The sequence below is a fragment of the Narcine bancroftii genome, chromosome 9 (assembly GCF_036971445.1).
Source record: "Narcine bancroftii isolate sNarBan1 chromosome 9, sNarBan1.hap1, whole genome shotgun sequence".
NCBI lineage: Eukaryota > Metazoa > Chordata > Chondrichthyes > Torpediniformes > Narcinidae > Narcine > Narcine bancroftii.
In genome coordinates, this window is record NC_091477.1 from 70,718,054 (window position 1) to 70,745,999 (window position 27,946).

General features: G+C 39.2%; 1 protein-coding gene across 2 annotated transcripts in view; it reads left to right on the top strand.

The window, feature by feature from the left end:
- Nucleotides 1–27,946, top strand: part of wdr33 (WD repeat domain 33) — a 127,147-nt gene that overhangs the window by 81,976 nt on the left and 17,225 nt on the right. For both annotated transcript variants that reach the window (XM_069896390.1, XM_069896389.1), the window contains exons 8-15: nucleotides 7,511–7,637; nucleotides 9,377–9,531; nucleotides 15,126–15,204; nucleotides 16,012–16,122; nucleotides 17,226–17,323; nucleotides 19,170–19,256; nucleotides 23,847–23,986; nucleotides 24,933–25,085. In XM_069896390.1, coding sequence (XP_069752491.1) covers nucleotides 7,511–7,637; nucleotides 9,377–9,531; nucleotides 15,126–15,204; nucleotides 16,012–16,122; nucleotides 17,226–17,323; nucleotides 19,170–19,256; nucleotides 23,847–23,986; nucleotides 24,933–25,085 — 950 coding nt within the window. The remainder of the gene's footprint in view (nucleotides 1–7,510; nucleotides 7,638–9,376; nucleotides 9,532–15,125; nucleotides 15,205–16,011; nucleotides 16,123–17,225; nucleotides 17,324–19,169; nucleotides 19,257–23,846; nucleotides 23,987–24,932; nucleotides 25,086–27,946) is intronic.

Genomic DNA, 27,946 nt, shown 5'->3' on the forward strand with positions numbered 1-27,946 from the left:
ATCTGGCTTTTCCATTGTTTGATAAAAATCTGATAGGTATCTTAATTGTGTGGCTCTATAATAATTTTTAAAGTTTGGCAGTTATAAGCCTCCTTGTTTATACCATTCTGTTAATTTATCTAGTACTACCCTCGGTTTCCCCCCTTTCCATAAAAATTTCCTTATTATTTTCTTTAACTCCTTGAAGAATTTCTCTGTCAAGTGTATTGGCAATGCCTGAAATAGGTATTGTATCCTTGGGAAAATGTTCATTTTAATACAGTTTATCCTTCCTATTAGTGTTAGTGGTAAATCTTTCCAATGCTCTAAATCGTCATGTAATTTTTTCATTAGTGGATAATAATTGAGTTTATATAGATGGCCGAGGTTTTTATTTATTTGTATACCTCGGTATCTTATTGCTTGCATTTGCCATCTGAATGGTGATTCCTTCTTAAATTTTGAGAAATCCGCATTATTCATAGGCATTGCTTCACTTTTATTTGCGTTAATCTTGTAACCCGACACTTCTCCATATTCCTTCAATTTCTTATGTAATTATTTTATTGATAATTCTGCTTCTGTTAAGTATACTATAACATCATCTGCAAATAAACTGATTTTATATTCCTTGTCTTTTATTTTTATCCCTTTTATATTATTTTCTGCTCTTATCAATTCTGCTAGTGGTTCTATAGCTAACGCGAACAATAAGGGTGATAGTGGGCATCCCTGCCTTGTTGATCTGCTTAAATTAAATTGCTTTGATATATATCCATTTACTGTCACTTTCGCCAATGGCCCCTTATATAATGCTTTAATCCAATTAATTTACTTCTCTGGTAAACTGAATTTTTGCAATACTTTGAATAAATAATTCCATTCTACTCTGTCAAAGGCCTTCTCTGCGTCTAAAGCAACTGCTACTGTTGGCGCTTTACTCCCTTCTACTGCATGAATTAAGTTAATAAATTAACAAATATTGTCTGTTGTCCGTATTTTTTTAATAAATCCAGTTTGGTCTAGATTTACCATTTTAGGTACATAATCTGCTAATCTGTTTGCTAATAGTTTAGCTATTATCTTATAATCTGTGTTAAGTAAAGATATTGGTCTATATGACGCTGGTGCGAGTGGATCTTTCCCTGTCTTTGGTATTACTGTAATTATTGCTGTTTTGCATGAATCTGGTAAGCTTTGTGTTTTGTCAATCTGGTTGATTACTTCCAGGAGGGGAGGAATTAATAAATCTTTAAATGTTTTATAGAATTCTATTGGGAATCCATCCTCTCCTGGTGTTTTATTATTTGGTAGTTTTTTTATTATCTCTTGTATTTCTACTATTTCAAATGATTCTGTTAATTTATTTTGTTTCTCTATTTGTAATTTTGGTAGTTCAATTTTAGTTAAAAATTCATCTATTTTGTCTTCTTTCCCTTCGTTTTCAGTTCGGTATAATTGTTCATAGAATTCTCTAAAGTTTTCATTAATCTCCGTTGGATTATATGTGATTTGTTTGTCTTTTTTCCTTGATGCCAATACCATTTTCTTAGCTTGTTCTGTCTTAAGCTGCCATGCTAGAATTTTGTGCGTTTTTTCCCCAGTTCATAATATTTCTGTTTTGTCTTCATTATGTTCTTCTCCACCTTATATGTTTGTAGTGTTTCATATTTTATTTTTTTTATCTGCCAATTCTCTTCTTTTAGTTGTGTCTTCCTTCATTGCTAATTCTTTTTCTATATTTACTATTTCCCTTTCCAACTGCTCTGTTTCCTGATTGTAGTCCTTCTTCATCTTGGTTACATAACTTATTATTTGCCCTCTGATGAATGCTTTCATTGCGTCCCATAGTATAAACTTATCTTACACTGATTCCGTATTTATTTCAAAGTACATTTTAATTTGTCTTTCAATGAATTCTCTAAAATCCTGTCTTTTAAGTAGCATGGATTTTAATCTCCATCTATACATTCTTGGAGGGATGTCCTCTAACTCTATTGTCAATATCAAGGGTGAATGGTCCAATAATATTCTAGCTTTATATTCTGTTTTCCTAACTCTGTCTTGCATACAAGCTGATAACAGAAATAGGTCTATTCTTGAGTTTGTTTTATGTCTACCCGAATAATATGAATATTCCTTTTCCTTTGGGTGTTGTTTCCTCCATATATACAATAGTTGCATTTCTTGCATCGATTTAATTATACATTTGGTTACTTTGTTCTTTCTGTTAATTTTTTTCCCAGTTTTATCCATATTTGAATCCAAATTAAGGTTGAAATCCCCTCCTATTAATATGTTCCCTTGCGTGTCTGCTATCTTCAAAAAAATATCTTGCATAAACTTTTGATCTTCTTCGTTATGTGAATATACATTGAGTAGATTCCAAAACTCCGAATATATCTGACATTTTATCATTACATATCTCCCTGCTGGATCTATTATTTCCTCTTCTATTTTAATTGGTACATTTTTACTGATTAATATAGCTACTCCTCTAGCTTTTGAATTATATGACGCTGCTGTTACATGTCCTACCCAATCTCTCTTTAATTTCTTATGCTCCATTTCAGTTAAATGTGTTTCTTGCATGAATGCTATATCAATTTTTCCTTTTTTCAGTAAATTTAGCAGTTTCTTCCTTTTAATTTGGTTATGTATTCCGTTAATATTTAAAGTCATATAGTTCAATGAGGCCATTTCATACTTTGTTTATCTTCCCTTTCCGTTTCCTCATCATCACCTTTCCTTCTTATCCATTTCTGCTTTCTTGTTTTGAACACTTTATGAGACAACATTTCTAAAACATCAAACATTTTCCTTATTCTTCTGTCAAAAACTTCTTTAACCCCATTTTCCCCCTCCCCCTCCTGAGTTGCCCTTTATCCCTTGTCAGGCAACCACATCTCCCCTCTCCATTTGGATTTGCGAATTCACTCGCAAGCGTCAACTGATTTCGCAGTGACCGTAACTCCTCCCCACCCAGCCCCCCCCAGAAAAGATTTCAATTTTCATATATAACAAAGGTCACTCTCTTAATTCCCTCCTTACTTCCTCTCTTCCCTTTCTTTCCCTTATTAATTATCTATACTCTATATATTTTCATTTGAATACGCATACATTCATGTACACACATATATACATACACACACACACATATATAAATATATATATATCTATATATATATCTATATATATATCTTCTTTTCTTTGGCTTGGCTTCGCGGACGAAGATTTATGGAGGGGGTAAAAAGTCCACGTCAGCTGCAGGCTCGTTTGTGGCTGACCAGTCCGATGCGGGACAGGCAGACACGATTGCAGCGGTTGCAAGGGAAAATTGGTTGGTTGGGGTTGGGTGTTGGGTTTTTCCTCCTTTGCCTTTTGTCAGTGAGGTGGGCTCTGTGGTCTTCTTCAAAGGAGGCTGCTGCCCGCCAAACTGTGAGGCGCCAAGATGCACGGTTTGAGGCGTTATCAGCCCACTGGCGGTGGTCAATGTGGCAGGCACCAAGAGATTTCTTTAGGCAGTCCTTGTACCTTTTCTTTGGTGCACCTCTGTCACGGTGGCCAGTGGAGAGCTCGCCATATAATACGATCTTGGGAAGGCGATGGTCCTCCATTCTGGAGACGTGACCCATCCAGTGCAGCTGGATCTTCAGCAGCGTGGACTCGATGCTGTCGACCTCTGCCATCTCGAGTACCTCGACGTTAGGGGTGTGAGCGCTCCAATGGATGTTGAGGATGGAGCGGAGACAACGCTGGTGGAAGCGTTCTAGGAGCCGTAGGTGGTGCCGGTAGAGGACCCATGATTCGGAGCCGAACAGGAGTGTGGGTATGACAAATATATAGATATATATATATTTATATATATAGTTCGTGGTCATTTTTGCTCTCGTTACATGTCTTCATCTCTCTGTCTGTCTTGTGGTTGTTCTGCAAATTTTCGTGCTTCCTCCGGATCCGAGAATAGTCTGTTTTGCTGCCCTGGAATAACTATTTTAAGTACCACTGGGTACTTTAGCATAAATTTATATCCTTTTTTCCATAGGATCGCTTTTGCTGTATTAAACTCCTTCCTCTTCTTCAGGAGTTCAAAACTTATGTCTGGATAGAAATAAATTTTTTGACCTTTGTATTCCAGTGGCTTTTTGCCTTCTCTTATTTTCTTCATTGCTTTCTCCAATATATTTTCTCTCGTTGTATATTTTAGGAATTTTACTAAAATGGATCTTGGTTTTTGTTGTGGCTGTGGTTTCGGGGCTAATGTTCTATGTGCCCTTTCTATTTCCATTTCTTCCTGTAATTCTGGTCTTCCTAGGACCCTGGGGATCCAATCTTTTATAAATTCTCTCATATTCTTGCCTTCTTCATCTTCCTTAATGCCCACTATCTTTATATTATTTCTTCTATTATAATTTTCCATTATATCTCTCTTCTGAGCTAACAGCACTTGTGTCTCTTTAACTTTTTTATTAGATTCTTCTAATTTCTTTTTTAAGTCCTCTACTTCCATTTCTATGGCTGTTTCTCATTCTTCCACCTTGTCCACTCTTTTTCCTATATCTGACATGACCATCTCTATTCTATTCATTTTTTCTTCTGCACTCTTAATTCTTCTTTTTATCTCATTAAATTCTTGTAATTGCCATTCTTTCACTGATTCCATATATTCTTTAAAAAAAAAATCCATTGTCCTGCCTTTCCCTTCTTCTTCCATTTCTCTATGTTCTTCTTCTTCTTCCTCTGGGTTGGTCATCTGTTGTTTCCTTGTTTTCTTTTTCCTCTCTTTCTTGTTTTCGTTGTTTTCTGTGTTCTCTTCCTGTTGCTGTGTTGCAGCTGTCACTCTCAGCTGTGGAGATCGACTCCTCAGCTGTTCCCCCCTCCCTTCAGTGTGTTTTTTTTCATGCGCGGTTGCGCACTTTTACTCGGCTCCGCGAGCCATTTTTGTAGTCCCGAGCTCGGGACTTCCACCGACCTTAGGGAGGGGGCTTCTCTCTCCGCGGCGGGCCTGCTCGGACAGGTAAGGCCTTCACCTTCTTCTTCCGATGTTCTTTCTTCTTCTCTTCTTCCCGTTGCTTTCGACTTTTCTCTCTTCGCAGCCATTTTCTTCTCACCTTTACTTTTACTTTGTTTTAATTTTTATTCTTGTACCTTTGTGTTTTGTGGGGGTTTTTTTCAACTTTTCCGGAGAGGGCTGGAATTCCCTGACCGGCCACTACTCCATCACGTGACTCCCCCCCCCTGATTTCCTTCTTGAGTATTTTCTTGCATTTTCTGTTCTCTTCAAGTACTTCATTAGATCCTTGTCTCCTATATTTGCTATATATGTCCCTCTTCTTCTTAACCAGATCGCCAATATCCCTTGAAAACCAGTTCCCTGTGCCTGTCAACTTGGCCTTTAATCCTAACTGGAACATGCAAACTCTGCACTCTCAAAATTTCTCCTTTGAAGTCTATCCACATACTTAACTGACCTTTGCCATAAAAAATTTTGAACTGTTCCTCAAGTCTCCAAAGCCTAACATAATGACCAATTCTCAGTTTTGTCTATTGGGAAATTCATGGTTTAATTTCAACCCCTTTCATGTGCAGCCTAGCCATTCCAGTGAGCTGTGTTTTTATTGGGAAACTGGGAAAGCAGAAGAATCGCTTACAGCTTGAGCCAAGTCTGAAGCAACATAAAGCCTTTCTAAGAAACACACAACGCCACCGCTTCCACCATTGATTGTCGCTCTTCCAGTTACCCATATTTCACTGTGCAGAATTAACTGCAAATATCCATCCTCCCATCTAAGACCTGCATTTATGCTGCTTATTCAATTATCTCTTCTTGCACCAGCAAATAAAATTGTTTATAATGTAATATATGTTCTAACAACAGCAATTGTAAATGTTGGAAAGCCTTGAATCATCTTACCCCTGAATAGAAGGTTCTGGGTTCAAGCCCATCCACAGGAATTTAATCGGCAGGTTCTCTAGAGGACTACTGAGAGAGTGCTCTTGCAACTTTCAGATGAGATTTATATCTGTTCTCAGGTGTATACTAAAAGTCTTTAGAGAAGGTCCGATGAGATCATTCTGACCTGGATCTCACCGATGTTTATATCCCAATCAACTTCCCTTAAGGCAATTTTCACATTGTTATGTGTGGGGTGATGGAGGGATGACATACTTGATTGGTGAATTTATTTCCTTCGTTATCATTCATAATTAATTAATTGATTGCTTGTAAGTTTGTGAAGGTTCTGTAAAAATGCACATCTTTGTTTTATTTAGATAAACTGGACTTCAAGAAATATTTGGGGATTGGTTGGAGGGGAAAATGTAATTTTAGAGAAAAGATTTGGTGTTTTGAGGTCGCAGGAAATATCCAACATGCTGCTTCCAATTGCGAAGCATTGAGGTGAGGGCGAACAAACTGGTCTGAGCACAGAATGAAAAGAAGAAGCAAAGTGGAGAGGTTAGATAGCATGAGTGTGATTGTGGGAACATGCTAGAGGATTGAGATCAATGGATATAATCTCAACCTGCACTGATGAATGATTGGGCCAGAGAATGTGATTATGTAAGTCCTCCAATTCTGCCTGAATCGGATCCTTTTTACGGAAGCTTGATTGGCCAGGAAAGGTGTGGCAGGAAACTTTTAAATTGGATGGATAGCCCTTGACTTAATGGAATTGGTGTACAAATGTACAGTTACTGCAGGAATTTTGAAGCTCACCAAAATTTTGCATGCTCTTTTTAGCAGAAGCAAATGTTCAAATACTTTATTCCTGCTGCGAGACATTCAGTGCTGTTGCTTTTGTTTAATTAGTGAAATTATAACCTTGAAATGTGCTACAGAACTTTATTGAAGCAGTGGTGAAAGTAGAGAAGTAAAGCAGCATCTTGTCACTGAGGTCTGTGTAACATTCACCAATAAGCAGCTCAAATGTGAAATGAGACCTGTGAAATATTTGTTCCCAAATCTAGTACGGAGCTGACCAGTTTTTCATCAGTAGACCATTCTATTTAAATGAAACGCGCACAACTTTTTTTTTGTTGCATCTCCAACTTTAAATAGCTGCCTGGTGGATGAGTCAGGCCTCTTTTTCGCAGCCCCCTAATTTTGAAGTGAATTTGGCAAATAGTTTTGTTATCCAGCATTCGATGAGTTCAGTGAACTTGGTTAGATGTTTGCAGAATAGCAATAGGTGGTTGAAAGATGGCATCAAGTCATTTTCTGAGCCAGATTACCCCATCTTTGTTTTGCTGTGGATTTGTTATCTGCATTGCTGAGGGGAAGAGTAAACTTGCTTACTGAGCTGAGTAGGAGATGAGTTACTGTGATGAGTTCTAGTGGAATGCGTTGTTTACGAGGCAGTGCTTTTCTTTGTTGATGTTCTTTTCTGTGGCAATTAGTAAGTGACTTTCCAAGATTTGGTTGATATCTAATGATCTGGATCAATTAAAGAGTTCAAACAATAATTTAATACAAAGATTGTAGAGTACTTTTTTTTGGAATAATGCTCAGTTGTGTTTCTGCTTCTAATAGGACATGGTGCTGATGTGAAATGTGTAGACTGGCATCCTACCAAGGGATTGATTGTGTCAGGAAGTAAAGACAGCCAACAGCCAATCAAATTCTGGGATCCTAAGACGGGTCAGAGTCTGGCAACACTGTAAGTGATGATCTTTTTAATGTAGGTAAGGTTTACAATCTTTGATTTCTGGACCACGCAAACTGACAGGATTAACTTACCGGTACTTAAAACATGAGCAGCAAGAACATAGTTTAATTGAAACTAAACAGGAATTTCAAATTCCAATTTCCTGGAGTCTCAGCAAGTCAAACATCACATCGGGTCTGAGGGAGGCACCAGAGGATCAAGGGAAATATCAATGGACCTGCTGAGTTCCTTCGGCAGATTGATTATTACTCCAGATTCCAGTATTTGCATTCTCTCATGAAAATACCAATTCTATTTTGATGGATTCTGCACTAATATGCTCTGACCCACCTGAGGCCAAAGCACTTTTTGTTGATTGGTTTTATTGGGTGGGCCAGAATTACTATAATTCTCAATTGAAAAGGAAAGTTTCAAATTGGTCATGATTCAGGCTCTCAACAATTAAGGAAAACCTATAATCGCAAATTGTTGCTAAGATATAGTAAATATTTTGTGATTTGTTTTCCAGGGATGCATAATCCAAATGAACAATGTTCTCTTTTATTTTACCCTTTTATGGTGGCATCGACTGCATCGACAGTAACTGGGATCTAGACTGAAATGGGAAGGAAATGTATGGTGTCTGTTAGCTCCCATGTTTGATACAGAAGGAGCAGCTTTGGGGTCTGGGCATTGGCAACTAAAATTTAAGGTTCTTGTTGGTCATGAGGTATCCAAGAAAAGAGGCAATGTAGGGCATATTTTGTTAGATCCTACTTAGGAAATTAAATCCTGGGCATAAAAAAGGTTTTTTTCCAAGGAGTGCTATGATTATGAAGCTTGAATTGGAGGATTTTGGGCAGTTAATGCAATTCATGAGATAATACTAGGGGAACTTGTTATCATCTCTGTGTGGGTGCTGATAAAATGGCATGATGCCACAAGAAGGCAACCATAGCTTTTCAAACATGAATTTTGTCTTGGATCAATATTTGTGCAGATTATTGTAGCATAGAGATGATACCTTATAAGCAGCAGTGATTAGTTTGAAATGATCTTGCAATTATGAGCACTCAGGAAAAAGGGCATCAGATACCACCGATTCCCGAGGTAGAGGAAGAGGAGAGACTAAAACTGCACCCAGTAGAATTTTTTTTAAATAGAGGGGTTTAATAGTAGTCTTCATTTTAACTTAGGAATTTGATAAAATAAGGAATTGTGTAGATGCAGAAAATTACACAAAAATGTCATGCATTGAGAAAAGATATTAGGTTATATTTCCATATGTTAAAATATGCTTCTATTGACTGGCTTTTTTTAGGTTTGGGTAGAGATAATTATATCCAACAGTTAGGTGCTTGTCAGAAGCCAGAAAAATTAGGTTTTTGGATTAAAAGAAGAGAGTGAGATTATTTTAGGATTAGTCCCATAAAGGCTGGAATGTATGAGAAAAAAACTGGCAGATTGTCATAAAAGCTAAATTGGTTCAACAATGTTCTCCAGGGAATAAAATCTGATGTTTTTAATCCAACCCTATAAATACAGATGATTCCTCATCGTAGGTTCGTCAGGATTGGACAATGCGCAATATTGCCAGTGAAATATACATCCTACAAATGAAAAAAACACTGCTGCTCTTTGCAGCACGAAAGATCTGGAGCAATGCAGAAAGTTATGATGCTTTGCAGTGTTATATTTGTAATCCTATTTTATAGATTATACTCCCTGTTGATTGTGACATTTCTTCCCAGTCATGCTCATAAGAACACAGTGATGGAAGTTAAATGGAATCAGAATGGGAACTGGCTTCTCACAGCATCGCGTGACCACCTTTGTAAAATGTTTGACATTCGGAATTTGAAGGAGGAGCTCCAAGTCTTCAGAGGACACAAAAAGGAGGCTACAGGTTGGTGATTTTTGTCTTTACCAAGATTTCAGAATAATAGATGTACATTCTTTGATGCATCAGACAAAATCCTATATTTTCAATTCATCATGAAGGCAAAACATTTATTGAAACACAGTCAAGTCCAGATCCAAGGTCATCTGAACTAAGTCAAATTTGTTTCCAAAGATTATGTACTGCACGTGAGAGAAAAAAATCAGCATATTGGAGAACACTTGGTTTAACATTAAACCTTCAGTGGAAGTAGCTACTTGTTGAGAAGTGAATCCAAGCATTTTTCAAATGCCTTTTAAACCTGACTAAGATTTTTGTTGAAGAAAGAGGGAAAATGGATAGTTTAATATCTTATGGAAGTTGTACTCAGAAGAGATTGTCGCCTCAAACTTGTAGGGTTGAAGACCACTTGTTAATGTGGCATGGTAATGGTTAAGTATCAGGTGTTTTGAGCTAACAACCCTTTTAATTATTTTTAAGACTAAAGAAACTTTGTTAGCATTAACACAAGAACAGCAATAGAAAATTCACCAGGCAATGGTAAATTCAAAATAATAGTTTTTTAATTAAACTATTAATAACGTAACTTTTTTCATGCTTTCTCTAAACTTAACTCTAAATTTAACCCCACAATGTGCAAATGTAAAATATAAGAGTGTGTGTGTGTGTGTGTGTGTGTGTGTGTGTGTATATATATATATATAAATAAATATTATTTATATATATAAAGTCCCACTCTGAAAAGTCATTTTTTAAAACTTCAGCATCATTTTAGTCTTGCATGAAGATCCTAAATTCTCAGATCAGAAATAATTACAAAGTGCTTTGAAACATTATTTCTTCAGGCCTCTACTCACAATTATTCCCCTTTTTAAAGAGACAGGGAATGTGGCTATTTCTTTCACAATGAAATCACAAACCCAGACAAGAGTTAAACAAATGGGGCTATTTTCTTCCACGATGAATTCACAAACCCAGACAAAAGTTGTCAGTGGTTCTCAAACCTTTTTCTTTCCACTTGCATCTTCTTCTTTGGCTTGGCTTCGCGGATAAAGATTAATGGCGGGGTAATGTCCACGTCAGCTGCAGGCTCGTTTGTGGCTGACAAGTCCGATGCGGGACAGGCAGACACGGTTGCAGCGGTTGCAAGGGAAAATTGGTTGGTTGGGGTTGGGTGTTGGGTTTTTCCTCCTTTGTCTTTTGTCAGTGAGGTGGGCTCCGCGGTCTTCTTCAAAGGAGGTTGTTGCCCGCCGAACTGTGAGGCGCCAAGATGCACGGTTTGAGGCGATATCAGCCTACTGGCGATGGTCAATGTGGCAGGCACCAAGAGATTTCTTTCGGCAGTCCTTGTACCTCTTCTTTGGTGCACCTTTGTCTCAGTGGCCAGTGGAGAGCTCGCCATATAACACAATCTTGGGAAGGCGATGGTCCACCATTCTGGAGACGTGACCTACCCAGCGCAGTTGGGTAAGGGATTGCTTAAGGTGGTATGTAGGTAGAAAGAAAAAGTTTGAAAACCACTGTTTTAATTGTACCTATTTGACTCGTTATGTACAGGGTTTCATAACTCCAAAGGAAATGGGCCAATTACAATTTTTCTCAAGCAAAATATTTCAGTAACAATTGGATCTAGAGCAGTGATTCTCAACCTTCCCTTCCCACTCACATCCCACCTTAAGCAATCCCTTACTAATCACAGTGCACCGATGGCATAGGGATTACTTAAAGTGGTATGTGCATGGGAAGGAAAATGTTGAGAGCCACTGGGTTAAATGAAGTAGCTACACAAAAATAGATCTAGTTGAATTCTGTCCGCTTTTCGAAAGAGACAGCAAAGTGATCTTCCTTATTTCAAAAGCCACTGTTTTTGTGTTCCTTTTTTCCCAGGAGTAACACACACAGCACCAATTCTGGTTTCTGTAACTCAACCCTGTCTTTCACAAGGTTTCAACCCCTGTGTATCACAGGGTTTTGACTTCAGTCAACTCCAAACTGATCTCTTCTAAAAATGTCTGAATTAGAGAATATACTTCTCCAAATCATTGACCATTTACATTATCAGTGAGGTCAGTACCAATTCTTTTAAATCATGTGATCAATTAATGGAATTTTAAACAGTTGCAAACCCCAGTTTCTTGTAAACCATGTGATCTTCATTCCTCTGTCTTGCAGACAACATGACTCAGAAAGATTACCTCACTTCTGTTTCACATGGCTCTGAGTTTCATTTCTCTTGTTCAAGAGGCCCTAAGTAGTTTAATTTAAAAACAGATGGCTTCCTTCAGCAGTTCTTATTGAGTATTTAGATACTTCAGTTTTTAATAAAGCAAACACTCCTTTCTTCTGTCCACTCCGAAAATGAACTCTTTGAAAACAATGGTTCTCTGTAAATGTGCTGTGACGTGTGTGTGACCCTGCACCAGCCCACAACTAACTTAATAAAAATATATGTGCAATATTTTAACTCTATAATTGGCTTTACTAAGACATATTTAGAAATGAGAAAAATATTTTAACATTAGAATGAGTATAATGGGCAGGTCGTGCTGAGGCCAGGATAACATTAGTGATGACCTGCTGAGGAACTGTGTTGGAGCAAGAGGATCAATATTTCTCCAATCTATGGACTATGGAGAGATTGTGGGTTTAGTATAGGTGGACTGTAGTGAAGACAAATATAGCTGATAAAATAACCAAATCATACATAAAACAGTTATAAATTTGACAACCAAAATGAAAAACAAAATCCCATGGGTGGTCTGGGAAGGGCTCAAGCTCATCAGCTCACTAGTGGACCCTAGGAGTTTTATGGGGTTATGTAATGGGATAGAATGGCATATAGAAAGCAAAAAAAGAGATGCTGCTGGTGTTGCTATAACAGAGTGCGGCCATTGGTACAGACCTGGAAGAGTGGAGACACGACATCACTCCAAAGGGATCAACTACCTATTCCTAATGCCATCAACTCTGTACAGACTTGGGGAGGAGTCACGTGATGGAGTAGTGGCCGGACGGTGAACTCCAGCCCTCTCCAGAAAAGTCGGGAAAAACAAGAGAAAACAAAGGCACAGAAATAAAAGTTACAGAAAAGTGAGTATAAAGGTGGAAAGAAGATGGCGACAAAAAAAGAAAAATCGAAAGCAACGGTAAGAAGAGAGGAAGAGAAGACAAAGGAGAAAAAAGGTGAAGGCCTTACCTGTCCGAAGAGGCCCGCTGCGGAGAGAGAAACCCGCTCCCTCAGGTCGGTAAATAATGGACTACAAAAATGGCTCGCAGAGCCGAGTAAAAGTGCGCAACCGCGCATGCGCGATACTTCGCGCATGCGCAATGCGAATGAAAAAAAACACACCGACGGGAGGGGGGACCAGCTGGGGAGTCGATCTCCACAGCCGGCAACGACAGCTGCAGAACACCTGCAGCAAGAAGAGACCACAGAAGACAATAGAAACAAGAAAGAAGAGGAGGAAAGGGCAACAAAGAAACAACAGATGGTCAACCCAGAGGAAGAAGAAGAGGAAGAGTATGGTGAAATAGAAGAAGAAAAGAAAGGCAAGGTAAAGGATATACTTGCTCTTATTAAAGGATACATGGAGTCATTTAAAGAATGGCAAACACAGGAATTTAAGGATTTAAGAAAAAGAATAAACAACACAGAAGAGAAAATAAATAAAATGGAGATGACCTTAACAGAAATGGGAAAGAAAATGGACAAGATGGAAGAGCGGGCAGTAGCAGCAGAAATGGAGGTAGAAGACTTAAAAAAGAAATTGGAGAAATCTAATAAAAAAACTAAAGAGACACAAGAACTACTAGCTCAAAAAATAGATACAATGGAAAACCATAACAGAAGAAATAACATAAAGATAGTGGGCCTTAAGGAAGATGAAGAAGGCAAGAATATGAGGGAGTTTATAAAAGAGTGGATCCCTAAGACCCTAGGATGTCCAGAACTACAGCAAGAATTGGAAATAGAAAGGGCACATAGAGTATTGGCCTCTAAACCACAACCACAACAAAAACCAAGATCTATTGTAGTAAAATTCCTAAGATATACTACAAGAGAAAAGGTACTGGAGAAGACAATGGAAAAAGTAAGAGAGGGCAACAAACCACTGGAGTATAAAGGGCAAAAAATCTTCATTTATCCAGATATAAGTTTTGAACTCCTAAAGAAGAGAAAAGAGTTCAATACAGCAAAGGCGATTTTATGGAAGAAAGGGTATAAATTTATACTAAAGCATCCAGCGGTATTGAAAATATTTATTCCAGGACAACAAAACAGACTATTCTCGGATCCAGAAGAAGCACGAAAATTTGTAGAACAATTACAAAAATAGACTGAGGGAGGAAGACGGGTAATGAGAGTTAAATTGATCAAACTTTGAGCCGCTGAAGAAAGGTAGGTCCTGCAGCATCCATGGGGAGAAACGGATTTGGGTTGGGGCATTCTTTCTCTGAAGGGTCCCGACCTGAAATGTCGACTGGCCATTTTCTCTCCACGGATGCTGCTTGACCCACTGAGTTCCTCCAGCTGCTCCGAGTTTGCTCAAGATTCCAGCATCTGCCACTTTTGTGCTTATCTGGAAAGGAAAATTGGTGACTATGGACATAGAGGGTGAGCCTCAAAATGACAAAGGGATCTGTCATTATAAATCTTAGGGAATGAACTTTGGTATCATTTCTTCATGCTAAGGGTGGTGGAAATTCGAAACCACCTTCTTCAAATGGAAATTGGCAAAGCAGTTTAAATCAGATTAATAATCCGTTATGGGATGTTTGGAAAATGCAACCTATCTGCCTCCACCATTTTGTACCATATGCCCACCACTCTGAGTGTCAGGAAGCTTGTTGACTGCTCAAGATAAGTTATAGTTTCTTGAAGATGGTAACTGAACCTGATTATTATGTTGGAGTTAATACATATACTTGTTATTAATATAACACAGAAAAAACAGCAGAGCACAGTATTTTGTAGTAAAAATCCAATTGCTGGAAATCTAAAACAAACAGAGAATCCCAGAAATACTCAGCAAGTCATTCAGCATTTATGGAAAGAGAAACAGTCGGTGGAAAGATCAGAAAAGCCCTGTCTATTGTTTGTTTCTTCTTAAATGTCATTTAACCTGCCATGTTTCTGGAAATTGAACAAAAGTGAAATGACTAAGGTACAGATTTCATACCTTAAAACTCCTTTCATGTAAATTTTGAACCAATTTCTATCTTTACAAATCCTCAGGATGAATTTGTCTATCTCGGCCTTGAGAGGAAGTGCCCCATCAAAGAGTAAAATAGTGGCAGAATACTAGTTCAGCACAGACTAGATGGGTTGAAAGGCCTGTTTCTGTGCAAAAGAACCAGTTCTCTGGTTCTACTGCCTATAGCATATGCAGAGTGAAATAATGTGCTCAGTTTTGTACATTGGCTTGATAAGGAAACGCTTAAGGATAGAGTGGTCTGTTTCTTAAGTTGCATTACTCTTACCCTTTTAGAGGGAAAGAAAGCAAAAGAACCCAAAATTTTACGCAATTAAACTGCTACACGTTGTTAAGTGACTTAAGTCTGTGTCCTCTCTTTAACTCCTGATTTCTCTTTGTTCATAGCTGTAGCTTGGCATCCAGTTCATGAAGGGTTGTTTGCCAGTGGGGGTTCTGATGGATCTTTGCTGTTTTGGCATGTTGGGTGAGTAAAATTTTGAAGCAGATTATGAAGTGAAAAGATTGCAAAATAAATGCCCTTTGCCTGTTTTTGTTCAGTCAAAAAAAATCAAGCCCATGCATATTTTTTCTAGCCTCCATTTGAATGCACTGTAACCAATTTTACATTAAACCACAAGAAGGCAAACTCTGTTGTCATGGGACAATATCTGTTTAGTCCATGGAATTTGATAGCATAGAAACGTATTGTTCAGCTTAACTAGTCCTTCTTAACTAGAAGCCATACTGAGCTAATTCCGTTTGCCTGCATTTGAGATATATCCCTCTAAATCTTTCCTACCCATGAACCTGTCCAAATGTCATTTAAATATCATAATTGATCCTAAAAATGCAGCTATCTTTTATAGCTTGTTTTCATATACCACTACGCTTTGTATAGAAACGTTGCCTAATCCTAACAGCTCACGAAACCCCCCCACCCCTCCCTTACACTCAGCACAAATAGAGGCGGGGCAACTGGTGCCACAGAGTCACCCACAAATAAAAAGAAACAAAAATAAAAGCCAAATCAAAATCCAGAATGAATCCTCATTGCAATGAAGGCAAAAATCTTGAACTAGTCGAGGGTGATGAAGCTGTGAACTGAATCGAAGTGGCAGTTACCAGTGTGACTGAATCTCCAGTGATGAGCAGTAAACATAAGAGGGATGAGACAACTTAAATGCCTGAGAAGTTATGGCGTGTGCAAGAGTTAATAAAAACTGATTTTTTAAAATGCTGATCTGGTTTATGTTCTTCTACTGTATGTTGATCTGGTTCTCTATATCTGCAGTGTGGAGAAGGAAGTTGGTGGAATGGAGATGGCTCATGAAGGAATGATCTGGAGCCTAGCCTGGCACCCACTTGGGCACATACTTTGTTCAGGATCCAACGACCACACCAGGTATCCTTCAACCAGAGAAAAAAAAACCTCATGATGTTTGTTGATGTGACATGCATAGAAATCATAGAAATTGATAGCTAGAAAGACAGCCATTGCCCAACATGTACATGCTAGCCAAAGTAAAAGAAATTCAGATTCACTCTACTTCTCAACTGTTTGTTCATACGTTGCAGGTTACAATTCAGCTGGACATTATAACCCATCTATTTCCCTTAGCCTTCTATCCTGAACCAATTATAGATTAATGATTTCAGTCCAAGTCAATCCTGCATTGCTACTTCTTACCTTTATATTAGGACTCAACACTCCTCTGAGAACTTCCTTGATAACTGTGCTATCTAGCCTCCTTTCCCCTTTGTCCTGTTTGTTTGGACATTAAATAACCTGGAACTGGTCATAAAAGCGATTGATTCATACTATTAGTTCTGTCAATTCATCCATCTTATTACAAATCTACTCAAAGGAAGATTGTTCAGCCAATTTTTCTTCTTACAATTTTAACTAACTCAGGAGTTACTATACACCATCTTTTTTTGCTGTTTTTCCTTCACTATCCAGGGTCACTGCTCTCTTATTTCCTCCTGGTTTATTACACATTCTATTCTTGGAGCCCTGCCCCCAGTTTGTGATTCGTCAGAACACTGGTCCCAGCAAAACTCAGGTGAAACCTGTTCGTACAGAAGCAATTTCTCCTTCCTCCACGTTGATACCAGTGTCCCATGAAAATGGCCCCTTTCTTTTCACCGCACCATGCTTAAAGCCATGTGTTTATTTTTCTAAATGCATTTTCCCTTCGCCAATATGCACATGGATCAGACAATCAAAGATCATCAGCCCTGTGGTTCTGCTTTTCAGTTTTTGCTCTGGGCTCCTTCTTACCTCTCAAGGAACCTCCTTCTTTATACTAGCCATGTAGTTAGTGCCAGTGTGATCCACAACCACTGGATCCTCACTATCATTCCGTTTTTCTGCAGCCCAAAAGAGATCTTAATACTCACACCAGGCTGGCAACACAGCCTTAGCGATTCTCTGTCTTTGCAGCAGAGAGCAGTGTCTTGATCCACTAAATGCTATCCCCGTGACTTCCATTTCTTCATTGGCAGTAAATTCTGGACAAGAAATAGACCCGGGGATAAAATGAGAGATCGGTACAATCTTAACCTGCTTCCAGGGATGTCAGATGATGCCGTCGGAGAGTATGGTAAGAAAGGAATATGCAATTTCAGACTATATTTTGCAGCGTAATATTAGATCGAAGCAACCAGACTCTAATGCATGCTGTATTCTGTAATACAATATCATCTGAAGTATTAATAGCAAAATACTAGAGCGCATCGGATGTCCCCCAAAGTTCCTCAACATGATTATCCAACTGCATGAAAACCAACAAGGTCGGGTCAGATACAGCAATGAGCTCTCTGAACCCTTCTCCATTAACAATGGCGTGAAGCAAGGCTGTGTTCTCGCACCAACCCTCTTTTCAATCTTCTTCAGCATGATGCTGAACCAAGCCATGAAAGACCCCAACAATGAAGATGCTGTTTACTTCCGGTACCGCACGGATGGCAGTCTCTTCAATCTGAGGCGCCTGCAAGCTCACACCAAGACACAAGAGAAACTTGTCCGTGAACTACTCTTTGCAGACGATGCCGCTTTAGTTGCCCATTCAGAGCCAGCTCTTCAGCGCTTGACGTCCTGCTTTGCGGAAACTGCCAAAATGTTTGGCCTGGAAGTCAGCCTGAAGAAAACTGAGGTCCTCCATCAGCCAGCTCCCCACCATGACTACCAGCCCCCCCACATCTCCATCCGGCACACAAAACTCAAAACGGTCAACCAGTTTACCTATCTCGGCTGCACCATTTCATCAGATGCAAGGATCGACAATGAGATAGACAACAGACTCGCCAAGGCAAATAGCGCCTTTGGAAGACTACACAAAAGAGTCTGGAAAAACAACCAACTGAAAAACCTCAAAGATAAGCGTATACAGAGCCGTTGTCATACCCACACTCCTGTTCGGCTCCGAATCATGGGTCCTCTACCGGCACCACCTACGGCTTCTAGAACGCTTCCACCAACGTTGTCTCCGCTCCATCCTCAACATCCATTGGAGCGCTTACACCCCTAACGTCGAAGTACTCGAGATGGCAGAGGTCGACAGCATCGAGTCCACGCTGCTGAAGATCCAGCTGCGCTGGATGGGTCACGTCTCCAGAATGGAGGACCATCGCCTTCCCAAGATCGTGTTATATGGCGAGCTCTCCACTGGCCACCGTGACAGAGGTGCACCAAAGAAAAGGTACAAGGACTGCCTAAAGAAATCTCTTGGTGCCTGCCACATTGACCACCGCCAGTGGGCTGATAACACCTCAAACCGTGCATCTTGGCGCCTCACAGTTTGGCGGGCAGCAACCTCCTTTGAAGAAGACCGCAGAGCCCACCTCACTGACAAAAGGCAAAGGAGGAAAAACCCAACACCCAACCCCAACCAACCAATTTTCCCCGCAACCGCTGCAACCGTGTCTGCCTGTCCCGCATCGGACTTGTCAGCCACAAACGAGCCTGCAGCTGACGTGGACTTTTTACCCCCTCCATAAATCTTCGTCCGCGAAGCCAAGCCAAAGAAAGAAAGAAAAAGAAGAGTCTTTCCACAATTAGTTCTGATGGGAATATGATTTGTCCAGTGACTGAGTTAAAATTCTTGGGCTGGCTTCCACTCCTGGTCCTGAGTTCTGAGGTGACTGATGAGGCTGATGTGGGAGACACAAACACAGCTACACAAGGGCAGAGAGATTTGAGTATTTTTGGAGGAGTTGGCACTCCTTCCGCCTTATTCGTTAGATTTCTGTCTCCTGGCAAAGAGACTGCAAGTGTTGAATGCTCTTTTTCCATTTTGAACATTCATGGAAGAAGTAAACATCAACGACAGTTGTTTACAAAACTTTTCCATATTGTGTTGTCACAGTAAGTGAACATATAATGTAAGGGGTCATAAAGATGAAACGATTTTCAAGTTTTGAACTTATATTTATGGTGGAATTCCACAGATGACATTGAACCAAACAATCTGTCCAGTATTCCCGGGATGGGCATTCCAGACCAATTGAAACAAGCCTTGGAGCTGGAACAGACCAGTAAGTAGTCTACAAATAATTTAACATTTAAAGCCAGGAAGCAGAAGCTTCACCTTGTATGCTGAAAGTTTTGACCAACTTTTGTTGCAGGCCAAGCAGTCAGACAGTAGTTGAGATTGATGTAAAATTAGAACTTTGTACTCTGATGGATTTAGCATGAGAGCCTTAGGAGGAGAAAGTTCATCATTATTCACGAATTGGCAAGTTTGCTGATTTGTTATGTATGCATCACATTTTAGATTTTTATGAAGTTGCTACATTTTTTCAGTGATTGCGTTAAACTAGCCACATAAGGTTAAGTTTTGTAATTAATAAACTAACTACCCCTTTAAAGACCAGGACATCATTATCATAGTTAGCCAAGCCTGCTGTCTTGGTTAAAAGTGTGGAGTCCTTCAGATTTTCAATCCATGAAGGTTTTAAAAAATATCTTCATTATTTTCCATTTCATTTTTAAAAAATCTTTGCCCATTTTTTGTTACCTGTTTTTCTTTCTTCACCTGACATGACATTGAGTTCTCCCATTTTTCTCAATATTTCTTGAAACAAATATCAGTGGGTGAGGAGATAGATCTCTGGTCTCACTAAGGACCCAGGAGCCTTGTTAGTTCTGCTGTGGTATCACTTTATGATTAAAAGCTTTAAGATCCTAATTATACCAAAATAAGTCCAACCAATGGAACATATCATAAGATTCCACATTCCAGCAAAATCTGGGCCAATTCCATTCTTTTACACAAATCAAGTATCACATCAGGATCCATAGATAGCAGATTGGAATTCATTGCAAACTCTTCAGATATTGTTCAGTCTCGTACAGTCAAACCATTGCAGGGATAGTAGTATCCATTTATGCATGACTTTGTATATTTCATATACCTAGCACTTAATTAGTGAGGAACAAACCTTTCGTTTTCATTGAGGTTGTAACAATGCCATGAAAATGTATTCAAATCAATAAGAAACCAAAGCAGGCGTCAGTTCATTTATTTTTAGAGCAAGTTCTGAACTTAATTAAAAGACCAGAAAATCTAAAGGTGGAGTGGAATATTTATATAAAAGTGAGATCTACAAGAAATTTAAAAATTGAGCAATTGGATCATGTGCTGATGATCTCCTTACCCTTCTCAAAGCCTTGTACCAAAGAAGAATATTTTTACTTGACTCACAGCCATGAATGGATGGAAGTTTCTAAACAAGAATAGAAGATAGTATTCTTGTCTTGAAACTTGTACACTATGCTCGCAATCAGAGTTTGGTGTTTGTCCATATATCCTTTTAATAGATTGGTAAGTTTTAATTATTGGCAACTTGAAAAAATAACTTTTTAAAAAAAATATTTTATTTTAATTTTCATAGACATGTCAAACATAATCTTTTTTAACATTCATGTAACAAATAGAGTCTGTATTTATCCCCCACCCTCATACAACTGAAAGAACCATCAATTAAATTACCTTGATAACAAAATGAAAAACACCTCATATATTCCCCCCTTCCAGTTTATCTTTACCCCCCCCCCCCCCCCCCGAGAACCAATAACCAAGGTATTGGTGCCAATCCCTCTGCCATTTTGAGATGTGTCTAATGCTCCCATCTACCACTTATAGCTCCCTTTCCTTGAGCTCCCTTTAATTATTCATTCTTCTAATATACATTAATCTTTAAACATTAACATTATGAAAAAAAAACACATATTTCCCCCCTTGTATTTCTCACAATTACAATATTTACAGTCCTTCTTTCCCTGATTTCCTCTTTCCACCTTATTTACATTTAATTTAATCTCGAAGTGATGGCAGGGTTCTTACAAAGTCCATTGCGTCCCTTGGATCCTTAAAATACTTTTCTCTCCCTGCCTTACTATCTTCAGCATTGCCTGGTGAAGGAGGCTAAACTCAATGCCTTTTTGTTTAAGGTTCTTTTTAACCAGGTCAAATTCCCTCCTGTGTTTCAATAGTGCTGCCCTTATGTCCGGGTAGAATAAAACCTCCCCCCCCCCCCCCCCTCAAATTCCAGTGGACCCTCCCCCAGACTTCGCACCCACTACTGCCGCCCATAAAATCCTCTCTCTATCCTGGTAGTGAAGGAGTCTTACCAGGATAGAGCGTGGTTATTGGTTGGGGGCCAAGAGACCGGTGGGCCCATTCAATTAGATTATTTCCAGTTTGTTTAAAAAAGTAACTTCTTAAGCATTGACATTCATTTTTCAGAATGTATGATGGCAAATATTTTCTTAACTTTTTCTTTGGCATTTTTCTTTCTCTCCATCCCTCAATCTTTTCATTTTTATTTTGCCTTCTGTCCTGGGTAAACTTGTACCTCTCACTTTGTTTGTTTTAGATTGGTCACAGTATTTGAGCTACTGAAAGAAAATAGACACACATGCCGAGAGCACTTCAGTTTATACAAATCTTTATTACAAGTTCTAAAGCTGATATCAAACTACAATATGCAAGCCCTTCCCAATTATACTTATCAACGCCTGGACTGGTCCCAACTGCCGAAGCGGGGCAACGACCACACACTTGTAGCTTCTTCACCTCCCTGACTGGGACGTTGGCTGGAGTCTAGAAGTCCTTCTTGCTGAGAGATGTTGCCACCTCTCAGAGAGTCTCAAACTTCAGCAGTGGGACCATGGCTTATATTACCCAAAAACTGCGTACTCAAGCACCTATTCCCAGCACAGTAAGAAAGATAAGCGAGCAAGCTAGCATGCCTAGACTTCTATCGAATAACGTAATTTTCAGCTTATCACTTTGAATACAATGGTTTATTTTGCATCAAGGCTAGGCCTCTGACAGTCTGTGACCAAAACATTGCGTCAAGGCTAGGCCTCTGACAGTCTGTGACCAAAACATTGCGTCATGGCTAGGCATCTGACAGTCTGAGACCAAAACATTTTGTCAGGGCTAGGCCTCTGACAGTCTGTGACCAAAACAGGCAGGAAGATTAAATGTTCTTGGTACACAGATGTCCCTTTGTCAGATAACTGCATCTCTGGCCCCTCGGTGGAATTTAACTTATGTCTGCTGATTCTAAAAACAAGCAGGTTCTCAGCCTTGCAGAAGCAAAGGCTCCAAAAGTAAAAAAACATGGTTTAAATCTCAAGCAAAAAGCATGGTTTAAATCCTCCAAAACACCTTCTGTGTCTGATTTCATTTCAAATTCATTATTCAAGCTTGCACCTCTTGTTCCAAAATATTACTATTCATTGGCAGAACTTGTTTGGTTGGGGAGATAGACTTGTTTAATTTTAAATTTTAATTTAATTTTTTAAAAAATTATATTTAGTCATAATAGGCCTTTCGGCCCATGAGCCCATGCCGTCAAATTACAACCAATTAACTTACACCCTGGTATGTTTCAAACATATTGGAGCCCCTGGGGAAAACCCATGCAGACACAGGGAGGACATACAAACTCCTCACAGACAATATGGGATTCAAACCTACTACTTAGATCAATTAGATCATTCAAGATCGATTGTAGAGGCTGTTTGGATCTATCACAGGTGTATCCTATGGTAAAGGGAGAATCATTAAACAACCTCAGGCATGTGATGTATCTTAGAGCTTATGCATCAAATCCAGTGATCTGGGTTCAATCCCAAACTCTGGTGATGTTTGTGTGGAGTTTACATGTTCTTCCTGTGACTGCTTGGGTTTTCTTTAGGTTCTCTACTTTCCTCCCACATCCCAGAAATGTGCTGGTAAGTTACTTGGCTCAGTAAACTCTCTTAGGTGAGCAGTAAAATTAATGAACAGGAGGAGAGATGAGGGGTGGATGTGTGAAAGACTAAGTTTCGGGACTGCATGAAAATAAGGAGAGAGGGAATGGGATTAGTGGAATTCTTTCCCTGGAAGCTGGCCTAGACTTGGCCTTCTCTTGCCTCATTTAAGATAAAATCATTGTGTATTAATCCATGTCACAAGCACATTGCTAAACAATAGCTTTGACCTTTTCTGTGGTCGAGTGAAGACAAGGCTTCAGCAAGTTGGTGGACTTGACAAGCTGTGGTGGTCTGTGAACCATGTCAGGTTGGATTTGGGCAAGGGAAAAATTGGCTTTTATTTTTGACAGGTCTCTTTCATTCTTAACTCCCCCATCCTCCCACCAATGCAGGGTAGAACTGGGTGCAAGGCTCAGTGACGGAGCAGTAGTCAGGGACTCTGCGATAATTGCATGGTCAGGACTAGTGAAGGGGCTGAGGAGGGAGGGTTTGAAACAGTGTTTTAACTGGTGGGGAGGTTGATGGGGTGTATTAGAAAGAAAATGACAACCTAGATTTAGAGGAAATGGAGGGGTTGGGATCATAAAATTTTTAAAAATGCCTTCCTTTTGTTAGCATTTAAAAAATTAACATGAATTCACAATTATGCTAATATTGTGATTAATTGACACCCAAACAATTAAATAATAATTTTGCTTGGTCATGTTAAGGGTCAATGTTCCAGCAGTTCCAACATTTGAGAATATTTTGGCTGTTTATATGGTATGTGAATTTGTTGAAATGAGACACTCCAAAACTATTTCAAGAATGTTCTGCCTGCCTGCATACCCTTATAAAGCATGATTTTACTTTTGCAGACAAGGAAGAGGTGAATGAAGTGGAGATGGCAATTCCAGGATTGGATTGGGGCATGGATGAATTGATATTAAAGGATCAAAAGAAAGTGATACAGAAGAAAGTCCCTTATGCAAAGCCAATTCCTGTACAGTTTCAACAGGTCAGCCAAATCCAGCATAATAGGCCAAGTCATTGGGCATATTTAAAGTGGAGGTTCATAGGTTCTTGATTAGTAAGGTTGTGGGGAGAAAGCAGAAGAATGGGGCTGAGAAGAAATCAGCTATGATTTGAATGGCAGAGCAGACTTGATGGGTCAAGTGGCCTAATTTTGTCCTATGTCTTATTGTCAAACTAACTCATTCCTCTGCGATGCTCCTGAGATAATGACCTATTTAGATTGGCTTGCAGGAAACTCTGCATTCAGTTTATGGTGTGGCATTGAGCTTGATGGGTGGGGAGTATCCAGGCATCATATTTGCTGATAAACAATTTGTTTCTTGGATTTTAAAAAATTGTGTCATCTGTCCCTGAGCAAAATCACCATTGTTTAAATTTGCATGTGGAGCCTATTTTTCTATTTGAATCTTGCCATGTCTCATAGAATCCTATTCCCACATAATTATAGTCCTCAGGAGTATGTGTGCTAGGTGAAAAGGGAAGATATACTCAGTAACTGGAAGGGGAGAGAATGCTAACTGAGATGAAGGGAGCATATTCCCAGTGAGGGGAATAAGCATGGAGTGGAGGAGGAAAGGAACATATTTCATGAACTCAGGATGTCCCAAAACACAGAAATATTTTTGGTCACTGCTCCAATATGAAACATTAATGGTGGAATTCAGAATGGGTAAGATATAGAATACCTTACTCCCAAGACAAGCACTGTGCACACATTCTTCAGCTCAGTAGCAGATGGTATTCATATTTCAAGATAGAACCGTTACACTGTGCTTGTACAACAGCAAACAAAACTTCTCAACCTATTGTAAACATTCTGATGAAGTCAAATAGTCAGGACTGGAGGTGGTAGAAACATGGGAAGGTGGTAGGGAATTTGAAGATCGAAGAAATACTAAAATGTTACATAATTTTTCTTTTATATGCAGGCATGGTCTCAGAATAAAGTTCTCTCAGTCCCCATTGAGGAGCCAAAGATTGAGAGGGCAGAAGAGAAGAAAAAGGACGAAAAGAAGAAATCTCAAGCAGAAATTGAGCAGGAGATGGCTGCCCTGCAGTACACCAACCCATTGCTGCTAGAGGTTAGAGAGTACCTTGATTGTCTAAAGTTTTTGAGCAAAAAAATCTTCTGAAGGAACTTAATGGGTCCAGCAGCATCAGTGAGAGAGTAAAGGAAATGTCAGTGTTTCCAGTTGAAACACTTAAGAATTGATGGAAATTTTTGACCAAAATATCAACATTTCCTCCCCCCACCCACAGATGCTACTCAACCCACTGAGTTCCTCCAATAGATTGTTTTTGCTCTTAAGTTCCAATATTTGATTTCTTGACTGAGTTCTTGTTTCGAGGTCATTCGTAACTTGTTAGCTATTACAGTTTCCAGCTAATATTGAGCTTGTAACTTTAAACATTTTGTTAATGTTAAGCTCAATGAAAACCAAGGTGTTCTTGGTGATTATATTTAAATCCAGTTTTAAGTATTTAACCACAGATCAGCAAACTGCTTTATCCAATGGACAAAATAAGTAATAAAATAGGAGATGATCCTTGACATTATTTTGGCACATCTGTGTATTGCCTCATGCACATTAAGATATAGAGTTGTGCACAATGATTTCATAGACTTTACCATACAGCGAGCAGAGGCTTCTTTAAGTGAGGAGGAAAACAGGAGAAATGTTGTTTGTACATCCCTCGAAAGGCACTCACTGTAGCTAAATGGATTTTATCATAGTCTGAAACTTCAGGCCAACTTTGAGCCTAATACATGGACAACCATTCTGCATCTGTCAATGCTGACTGCACTTTGAGTCAGTGTGACCAGAGGTTGGGGATGAAGCAATTGAGGCCCTCTCGATTTTCACAGATGTCCATTTTCGGAATTATAAAACAGTTTACTTCACTAGATAACTGATGTTTATTATTTTCTAAATAGAACAATATAAGAGCAAAAGAACTTAAGAAATAGGAGCAGGAGTCGGCCATCCGGCCCATCGAGCCTGCCCTGCCATTCAATAAGATCATGGCTGATCTGATCATTGACTCAATTCCACCTACCTGCCTTTTCGCCATATTCCTTAATTCCTTTTTTATGTAAAAATCTATCTAACTGAACCTTAAATAAGTTTAATGAATTAGCCTCAACTGCTTCCCTGGGCAGAGAATTTTACAGATTCACTACTCTCTGGGAAAAGCAGTTTTTCCTCATCTCCATCTTAAATCTACTCCCCTGAATCTTGAGGCTGTGTCCCCTAGTTCTGGTCTCCCCTACCAGTGAAAACAATTTTCCTGCCTCTATCTTGTATATCCTTTTCATAATTTTATATGTTTCTATAAGATTTCCTCTCATTCTTCTGAATTTGAGTGAGTATAATCCCAGACGATTTAGTCTCTCCTCGTAGGTCAACCCCCTCATGTCCGGAATCAATCTGGTGAACCTCCTCTGGACTGCCTCCAAAGCCAGTATATCCTTCCTCAAGTATGGAGTCCAGAACTGCACACAGTATTTCAGGTACAGCCTCACCTGTACCTTGTACAATTGCAGCATGACCTCCCTGCTCTTGAATTCAATTCCTCTAGCGATGAAGGCCAACATTCATTTGTCTTCTTAATAACCTGTTTTACCTGCAACCCAACTTTTTGTGATTCATGTACAACCACTCCCAAGTCCTTTTGCACTACAGCATGCTGCAGTTTTTCACCATTTAAATAATCTGCTCTTCTATTTTTCCTACCAAAGTGGATGACCTCACATTTACTAACATCTGCCAGATCTTTGCCGACTCACCTAACTTAACTATATCCTTCTGCAGCCTCTCCACATCCTCTGTACAATTTGCTTTTCTACTCAATTTAGTATCATCTTATCCAGATCATCAATGTAAATGGTGAACAGCTGCGGGCCCAACACCGACCCCTGTGGCTTCCCACTGTCTGCCAATCAGAAAATCACCCATTTATCCCGACTCTCTGCCTCCTGTCAGTTAACCTATCCTCAATCCATGCCAATATATTTCCCCCAACTCCATTCAGCTGTATCTTTGATAAGTCTCTTGCGTGGGACCTTATCAAATGCCTTCTGGAAATTCAAATATTCAACATTGACCTGTTCCCCTCTATCTACCACACCCTATTATGTTATTGATAATAGAATGGTATTTATTTTTGGATGGTATTACCTGAGCAAAGTCAGAACAGGCAAAATGGTTGGTGTCTCACGTCACTGCCAAAATCCTTTCTTTATTATAGATTCATTTCAATGATTACATTCTTGTTATTGGAGGCACAAAACCAATTTCCTGTTACTGTTTAGATTGTTTTCACTATAAAATAATGGCAGATATAATAGAATGTGATGTGGTTGGAATCTGAAGAAAAATAATATTGTTTAATAATCCCCTAATAGCATTTTGAGTTCAAACAACAACACAATACAGGCTCTTCAATCCCTGATGTTGTGCCAACTTGTGCAAACATACTCCACAACAATTAAATTTTTCCCTACCTCACACCTAAAACCCTCCATTTTTCATACAGCCATATACCTATCTAAGAGTCTTCTGAATGTCCCTATTGTACCAGCCTCCACCACCACCCTAGGCAATGCATTCCAGGCACCCGACACTCTGCTTATACAAAACCTAGCTCTTGCCTAAACTTTTCTCCAATCACCTTAAACAGATGTCCTGTGGTATTTGTTATTATTGTCTCAGGAAAAAGTGGCTGGCTGTCCACCCTTTCAAAGCCCCTCATAATCTTTTATGACTCTCATCCTTTATTGCTGCAAAGAGAAAAGTCCCAGCTCTGTCAACCTTGCTTCATATGACATGTTCCATAGTCCAGGTTAATCTCTGCAACCACTCTAAAACATCTACATACTTTCTGCAATGAGGAGACACAATCTAACCTTCAAATACATGCACAACAAACTAAATTATTCCTC